The 8,754-nt window shown below is 48.6% G+C and overlaps 1 protein-coding gene across 1 annotated transcript in view; it reads right to left on the bottom strand.

Moving 5' to 3' along the window:
* Positions 1–292: 292 nt before the first annotated feature.
* Spred2 (sprouty related EVH1 domain containing 2) overlaps positions 293–8,754 on the bottom strand; it is a 106,219-nt gene continuing 97,757 nt past the window's right edge. The window contains exons 5-6 of the mRNA XM_075944412.1: positions 5,910–6,047; positions 293–3,448 (exon numbers count right to left, since the gene is read on the bottom strand). Of these exons, the coding sequence (XP_075800527.1) occupies positions 2,780–3,448; positions 5,910–6,047 (807 nt within the window). The 3' untranslated portion in view covers positions 293–2,779. The remainder of the gene's footprint in view (positions 3,449–5,909; positions 6,048–8,754) is intronic.

Raw genomic sequence — 8,754 nt, 5'->3', positions numbered from 1 at the left:
GTGGGCCAAGAGCAGACTTGGAACCAAGTCTTCGGAGAACTGTCTCCTGACCCCATGCCTTCTGTCGGGGCTTTAGCAAGGATGTGTAGGAAACAGCTCAGAGAAAGTACAGCCCTCTCTCTGACGAGTACTTGTAGGGAAGACAGGAGGGGAGGGAAGGGCATTCTTCCTGTGGATGGAGGAGGACACACAACCAGAGGCAGGAAGGACAAACAGATCCACGTCCTCGTGTGCTGCCAAAGAAAGCTCAGCCCATCCCGCCAAGGACTCCAGTCAGACAAATACCCACAGCGAACGGTCTCATAGGATGTGTTTATATTTACATGGTACATTTGAAAGCAATGGCTACATTGGTCATACATATTAGAAACCATAAAAAAGTTAAGAACTAAAATGTACATCATACACTTGTATATATATATATATATGTATGTATATTTTTACAGAGGTAAAAAGGCTTATAAAAATCAATACAACAGGGGTTTTAGTATACAGGTGAATGAATTAGGCTTCAGGCACTTTAATTTGTTAATGAGAGCAAATAGCTTGGGTGGGGGGTAAAGGGGGGAGTCAGGGAAACTTCTGAACAGGAAACCTTTTGGCTAAGTTTTGTTACCACAGATATAAAAATAAAATCTGAATAATTTCTCTCAAACGATTGACACCAGCAAGGCAAAGCTGACTGGGAAAACACTCCACACCGTCCGGCTGCAGTGTGGCAATTGAACATATTTACATCGGCGTCCCCACGGCTGTCTTTGTGCCCTTAACCGCTGCCTTCACAAACCAAAAAACGGTGCACAAAGTAAGATCTGCTAGCGTAACTCTCAAGAAGGGTGGAAATGAGCAAGGGGGTGGGGGAGAGAAAGAAGGAAGAATGCCAAAGGCAACCAACGTGAAGCAACTGGGATCTGGGTTCTTAGTGAAATAAATAGGGGCACTTGAACTGAGGTCTGAGGAAAGAGATTAGTGTTGTGCTTTGCAGATAGGTGCCTTGGAGAAAAGGCCGAGGACAGGCAGTTTCTCCACAGCACTGGAGGCTGGTTGGAGGCAGTCTAGGTCTCCTGGCCTGGAGACCCCTCCATCGACAATGATGGTAGCTCTCTGCACCTTCTGTACAACAGATAGTCCCAACCAGTCATCCCAGCAAAGGAAAACATCTACCAACTAACTCAGAAGCACGCCAATGAGCTAACTGACAATCCGTCTACAGAAACAAGACAGGCTGTCAAGGCCAGCGGAAGAACACACTGCCGCAACGGTAAGCGTGGCTAGCGTTTTCCCAGTATGACCAACACACTGGAAAAAAGTCCTTTTCCTTGAAGACTGATATCCTGTGTGCAATAAAGGGAGAGGGAAGAAGTAGAAGGGACTGGGCCTGCCTTCCGCTGGTGATTACCACGGAAAGATCTTGGCGGGAAGAACAGTCAGCGGCAATGAGCATGTCCCTTATGGTCCCCACAAAGTTCTGATTGTACTATGCTAGGTATAGGTAACCACTTTCACTTTTCCTTTTTCTTCAAGATTTGGCTATTCCTTGCAACATATATATATATAAAAATGTTCCTTTTCTTCTTCTAGCAAATTAGAAGCCTCTTATGTGGCTCAGCGACAGGTAGAATCGGTTGGTGATCTACCCTTATCTGTGCACCCCAAGCGGCAAGTGTGGGTGAGGAGCTGTAGGAGAAAAGAAGACACTTAGGCATCGGAAGGGTTTTTACATATGGCCTTGTTTTTTCCTAAGTATAAATGAATCGAGCCCCAAATTAAAACCAAAACGTTAAGCCTAAAACAAAACGCAAGGCACCACAAATTTTATGGTACTTAAAGTTCCCCCTGAATAATATAAAACAGTTGCAGAGGGCGGGGAGTGGCTATAATTTTATCTCCCACAACTTCTAGTGTTTTTCAACCGGAACTTGATCACAGAACACTGGTTTGTGTTTGAATAAATGTATTTGGTTTTCGAAACAATGAGGAAAATTTATTTCATTGATGTGTTATTCTAATATTGCTAAGGTTTTTAGAAGTGGTAATATAATTCTAAAAGTTCTATTTTAGGGGTAAACTGGGCAGGCTCATAAAAACCCAAAATCCCCTTTCTAACCCTGGTCTAAGAGGATGCAATGCAATTTGAGGAATTTTTTCCTGATTCTCACAAGTTAATCTGAAGTTAAGGCTCAATTCTCAAGTCATTTTAAAGGTAACTGCTTTGCATGAGTGAATGAATTCAACAGGTGGGGGAGGGGCAGAAGATGACGATGGTCGAAAGACAGAAACCGCAGTAGCTGCGGGCATTTGGCTTTCGGAGTTAAAGCCCTATTATTGTTTAGTTAGTCTGTTCACCTCCCGAAGTTACAACACTTACGGTAGGGTCTCACCATTCGGTCACATCTCCGACGAACCTGTGCTTGTTAGCGACAGGCAAACCGGATCGCAGAGGAAAAATCAACTCTAAACCCCTCCGAATCTACGTTTCTACTGCAGGTTCCTTAGAACTGGAAGAGGTGGGGAGGCAGGACAGGAAATCAACACGTGGATAAGACGGCGCGATCACAGGCTGATAACATAACACAAGTCTATGTAGAAGGCTCCCCTTCTCAGAACATTGCGAGCGAACGAATGGGTTATGTGGCTGACACAGGAGTGGTAGATTCCCCAGGTTTGGAATGATGTTGTTAGGGACCAGGAAAGCCTGGAGAGAAGATGTGGGGTGGGGTATGCAAGAGACAAGTTCCCTGTGGCTGTGGCCGTAAGAGGGGGAGAGCAGGAAACCGAGTCACACAGCGGCTTTGTGCTTCCCGCCGCAGCACCTGCACATCACTCCACAGTGATAACAGGCCCGAAGGGGAAGGTAACAGCACATACAGGGGGCCAGGAAGGACAAGGCGATTAATGCCAACCACCGGAGGCAAAAGTTCTCGTCGCTAGTGTCGCACGAGCAAGGGTCCGTGTAGTCCCCCTCGGGGTCCGACATACAGTGGTAGAGCATGCTGTCCGCGCACCACATACAGCTCACGCGGCGGATACAAGTTCTCACGGCATCGGGGGCATCCTGGCAGTGGCCCCTCCGGTTCTCCTCGTGGTTGAACATGTCCCTGCAATACACACAGCGGGAGCGCTCGCCATCCTCCTTGCGCCTCCGGGACTTGCCCCTGGCTGGCTGCGTCTTGATAACGCTGCTACCACGGCCTTTAGGATCCTCGCCGAAGCCAAAGTCTGTGGAGTCCACATAGGGGTAATTGTAGTCGTGTTTGGACACCTCGCCCTTGGCAAAGCGCACATAGGAGTCCGCGTCCTCCGCGGTATCCAGGAATTTGTTGCGCACGGGCGCATGCCGGTAATCCTCATAGCCGCTGGTCATCCAGATCCTCTCTCTAGGATTGATGCGCACAATCTCCTCATCGTCCTCTGGGAAGGTGACCTGGGGGTAGGACCTCGGCAGCCGCTGTCCAGGGAAAAACCAGAGACTGTTACAGTCGGAGGCTTCACAGTCAGCCATCAGAGAAAGATCTACCGGTCCTTCCTTCCATCAAGGATTCAGAGAAGAGCTGACAACCTTTTACGGACAGCTTGTCACTCACTCCCAGATGAGCCTCAATTATGAGCAGAGCCCCGAAATTCTACGGTTTTCGTTGGAAGGTTTGCCTACCCTAAGAGCAGTTTGAGCTCAGCTGTTGAATTCTTGCCAAGCAAGTAGAAAGCCCTGAAGTTAAGCAGTTCTCAACATCCCATAGACCAGGTGCCAAGACCACCCCTTTAACCCTGGCAGTTGGGAGGCGGAGGCAGGAGATCAGTGTATTCAAGGACTTCCTCTGCAACACAGTGAGTTCTCTGCTAGCTGGGGCTATGGATTCTGGCTCGTAAAGGAGCACAGTCGGGTGAGCCCAGCATTCCCATGTAGAGGAAAAAGAGGCCCTGCCTTACAAATCTCACCTCCTGTCCCTCACTCAGGTCAGCTGCGCTCAGGGTGCCCTGTGCTGAGTAGACCTTGAACAGAGTACAGCAGTTCCGTACATTTTTATACAGTGTGCCAGATGCTTATTTATTTAGAGGTGAGCTCTTCTACCAGGCTAGCCTTGAACTCACAGATCTGTGTCCTTCTGCCTGGGATTAAGGTTTGAGCCATCACTCCCTGAGGTGGGGTTAGGGACGAAAAAAGAAAGTACAAAGTCCACTAGCCTGTGTCATAAGTGTTATCTGATTGAAATCACAGGTGAGCACAAGTGAGAAAGATAAGAAGATTCCAGATTGGAATCCTACAAGCACCCTTGAGGGTTAATCTCAATGATCAACCTGCTGAGTCACTAGGGAGACAGCCTTCAGGGGAATACCTTGATAAAGCTAATTGAGGAGCCTTATCTACTGCAGGGCTGGAATCCTGGACTGTATTTAAAGGCAAAGGTCAGCCAGGTGCAGGCATTCTCCTGGCTGCTGATGCAATGTGGCCAGGTGCTTCAGGCTCCTGCTGTCCTGACTATCCACCTTGACCACTATCTACCACTCTTAGGCAGACCCTCCCATTCCACTGCCCCCTCCCCCTCAATGTATTTGGATCACACAACAACCACCTCCCAAGTGCTGGGATTGCAGTCCTGGTTTAAAATGGAATATTCTGTTGTTGAGGGTTTTTTTTTTTTTCTTCGAGACAGGGTTTCTCTGTGGTTTTGGAGCCTGTCCTGGAACTAGCTCTGTAGACCAGGCTGGTCTCGAACTCACAGAGATCCGCCTGCCTCTGCCTCCCGAGTGCTGGGATTAAAGGCGTGCGCCATCACCGCCTGGCAGTTGTTGAGTTTTTTTCATTTGTTAAGATGGGAATCTCATTTTTGGTCTGGGACTCACCACGTAGCCCAGGCTGGCCTACCTCAGCCTCCCAAATTCAGTACTACAGGTTTATGCCACCATGTCCAGTTTAAAAAAACAAAACAACCAAAACACACTTTGATATCAAAATATTAGGAAGCACATAGCATAGTAAAACCATCTTAAAACAGCAACAAAAATGAAGCAAAATCTCGCTGCCCAGTACTTGCTTCTTTTCATTTCAAGTCAGCCAATGATATGGGATTCCCCTCTGTACGCTGTGAATACCACTGATTAATAAAGAACTGCTTTGAGCTTATGGCAGGACAGAACAGAACTAGGCGGGGAAAGCTAGGCTGAATGCTGGGAGAAAGAAGGCGGAGTCAGGAGACACCATGTAGCCCTGCCAGAGACAGACCAGGGAACTTTAGCTGGTAAGCCACAGCCTCGTGGCGATACAGATTAATGGATATGGGTTAAAAGATATGAGTCAGCCAGAAAAACGCTTAAGCTACTGGCCAAACAGTATTGAAAATAATATGGTTTCTGTGTGGTTATTTCGGGGCTGAGAAGCTGGGAACAAACAAGCGGCCTCCTACTACAAGCCGAGAGGCCACATAACCCACAGGGGCACCTGTCTATTTCCCATGATTTGGGAACCTGTTTTAGAAAAGAGCCACTCAGTACATATGTGTTGAATTATTGAATTCAGACTGCAGTTACATCTCCCTGAGCAAGACTGGGCCTGCAGCCCGCATGCCGGGGGTGCGGACCAAGTCTGCAGTGTTCCTTGACTGGACCCTGTGCTTTCACAGCAAGGTCCTTTGGATGGAGGAACAGAGGGAGTCCCACACCCTGTCCAAGTACTCCGTGGGCCTGGACCTCCTTCTCCTAGGCACCCCACAGCTCTAAACCAGAGATGCTGATGCCCCGCCTCATGGGGTAATCTGGATAGAAGCAGACAGAGCTGTACACACAGGGTGAGTGAGGCAAGGTGCTACCACCTGGACTTCCACCATGGCCGTGGGTCATGCGAGGGAGAAGGAGGGAGAAGGCCAGTGCGGAGCTGTCCTTGTGTTTCCATGGGAATGAAGTCCTCTGCTCACCTGGTCGGGGTGGTAATGGTCCACAGGGTATGGGTCAAGGGTATAAATCCTCCGGTGCTCACAGGACGTGGGGGAGGAGACTGTCCTTGTATGCTGCTCCCTCTTCTGTGAGGAATTAGAAGAACTGTCTGTGGCTGTCTGTTTGGAGAGAAGCAATGAAGATTTCATTAAAACGAAACAAAAACCCAGCAGGGCCTGCCAGGTGGTTCGGCAGGTAGAAGTGCTAAGTGCGCAAGCCTTGACCACGTGGGACCTACAGGAGCGAGAAGAGACTTCCAAAGATGTCCTCTTACTTCCACACCTGCCATGGCACATACAAGCACATACGAACGAGCATGCACACACTCAAGTAAGTAAACAAGGACAAAACACACTATCCAAACACCACCTGTTGCCTGGCTGGGGCATCTTCCTGGACCTTCCAATCCCTCTTTAAGGATTCATTCCTTTATTCATTTATCTGGGATAGGGTCTGGTTATGGAGCCCTGACTGGCCTGGAACTCAGGTCTGCCTTTGCCATGCTGGATATTAAAGGTGTATGTTGGGGCTGGAGAAATGGCCCAGTGGTGAAGCACACTTGTAGGGTTTTTGTTTTTTCGAGACAGGGTTTCTCTGTAACTTTGGAGCCTGTCCTGGACTAGCTCTTGCAGACCAGGCTGGCCTTGAACTCACAGAGATCCACCTGTCTCTGCCTCCTGAGTGCGGGGATTAAATGCGTGGACCACCACTGCCTGGCTTGACACTTGCAGTTTCTGCAGAAGACCCAGGTTGGACTCTTAGCGTTCATATCCGACAGCTCCACTGCCTGTAACTCCAATTCCAGGGATATGATGCCCTCTTCTGGCCTCCACGGACACGTGCATGCATGTGGTACACATGCAAACAAGGCACATGTACATACACACAAAATACACATACATGCACTTAAAAAGAAAAAAAAAGGTATGTGTCACCACACCTCACTTATTTCATTTCTAATATGTGTGTGAGTGCAGGTGCCCACGGAGGCCAGAAGAGGGCACTGGATTCCTTGGATCTTGTGAGGCACCTGAGCTGGGTGCTAGGAGCAGCAGTGGATAGTCTTAACCTTTTAGCCATCTCTCTAGCCCCAGCGGACTGACTAGCCACCCACGGTGGCTTGACCTTCTGATGACCTCTTGTGGAATATCTGTACACTACATCAAGATATACTGCTGTGATTGGTTTAATAAAGAGTTGAACTGGCCAATAGCTAGGCAGGAGGTGTAAGCAGGACTTCAAGGTGAGAGAGTAAGTAGGAAGAGATAATCAAGGCACTTGGGAGGGGCCAGGAGACAAGGAGAAGAAACAGGAGGTGAAAGATGGAAGAGAGGTAACACCAAGTAATGGAACGCAGACTAATATAAATGGGCTAATGTAAGTATAAGAGCTATTTAGGAATAAGCCTAAGCTATCGGCCAAGCTTCCTTCCATAATTAATAATTACTCTCCTCGTCTTTATTTGTGAGCTGGTGGCCAAAGAAAACTCTTGAACTACAACCTCCCAAGGGCTGGGATCAGAGGTATGGACCAACACTCATGGTTTTCCAGTAACGAGTATAATGGTCTGTTCTGTCTCTTTAAGAAGCAAGCCCCACCCACTCCCCCCTCCCACCAAGGCAAGCAGATCTTCCTTCTTTCTTGCCTTCCAGCCCAAGCTCCTTCTTTTCCAGCTCTCTCTTGAAGAGGTAGCTTCTCTTCTCTTCTCCCTGCACCCTCTGTTTCTCTTTCTCTCTGTTCTTCCCCCTTCTCCCCTTTCCCCTCGATAACCCACTAAATAAACACCTACTTTCTCTGCATGGCATTCCTATCCATCTCTGCCTCTCACCCGCCATGGCTCCTCCTGGGACTGGCTGCCCCGCTGCCGCCCCTCAGGGAACTGCGCTGTTTTATTTTTAATCATTACAGTGAGTTCATCTTAGACATGCCAAGGACCATCTGTCTCAACATGTAGTTAGCTCAATGGACAGAAAGGCCCAGCAGCAAGGCCTGGGAAAGACAAGTTGGTTTTCTAAGTGCAAAAACAGTACTAGCTCATAGGCTATAGATGGTTTCCACCATCCCCTCGGGTGACTGAGCAGGGTTGCTGTGACCTGGGTGGCCAGGCCCCATGATAAGAAGAGGAGATTTACATTATGTGGAAGTTTCCCTCACCCGCCCCTTTGGAAACAGGGTTTGTCTAAGTAGCCCTGGCTGTCCTTGAACTCATGAGACTGGCCCGCCTCCTCCTGGTGAGTACTTACAACTTAACGGGTCACCCTTTGTGGGATCTTGGAAGCTAAGAATGCTTAGAGAAACACGGGACAATGGAGGCCTGTCCTGTGGGGTTTCAGAGGGTAGCAAAGGCAATATTGAGGTGTGATGGTAGGGGGTGTAAGCGTGATACTTTGATTAAAAAAAATGTGTGCACACTGATGATCTGGTGTTGAAGAATCAACAGTGACTAACAAGATCAATAGTACTGACAGGCTAATGTTGGGATGCTGGGTGAGCTGGGGCCAGAAACCCCACTGTGACCAATGAAAGATCAGCACCATTGAAGTAAGGTCTTCAGAATGTCTTGGAGACAATAGAGAACTATTTCTTCACAGTGAGAGCGAAGAGCTGGTCCATGGGAGGCAGGCTGTATTTTGCATTTGCAGTAGAACTTGGCAAACAGTATGTTAAGTGTTGTTCGGGTGGAACTGGTTTTGAAGGCATGAGGCCTTCATGGAGGGTAGCTTAAGTCTGGCATGCCAGGCAAGCATCAGAGGCCACTGGCGAAAGTGCAGCCTCAGGTGCAATGGAGACCCCTGGATATCAGAGACGGATGCCAGGAAAGCAGTT

Source organism: Microtus pennsylvanicus, chromosome 12 (assembly GCF_037038515.1).
Source record: "Microtus pennsylvanicus isolate mMicPen1 chromosome 12, mMicPen1.hap1, whole genome shotgun sequence".
Lineage (NCBI taxonomy): Eukaryota > Metazoa > Chordata > Mammalia > Rodentia > Cricetidae > Microtus > Microtus pennsylvanicus.
The sequence above is the reverse complement of the archived record's forward strand: the minus strand, read 5'-3'. Positions and strand labels throughout refer to the sequence as shown.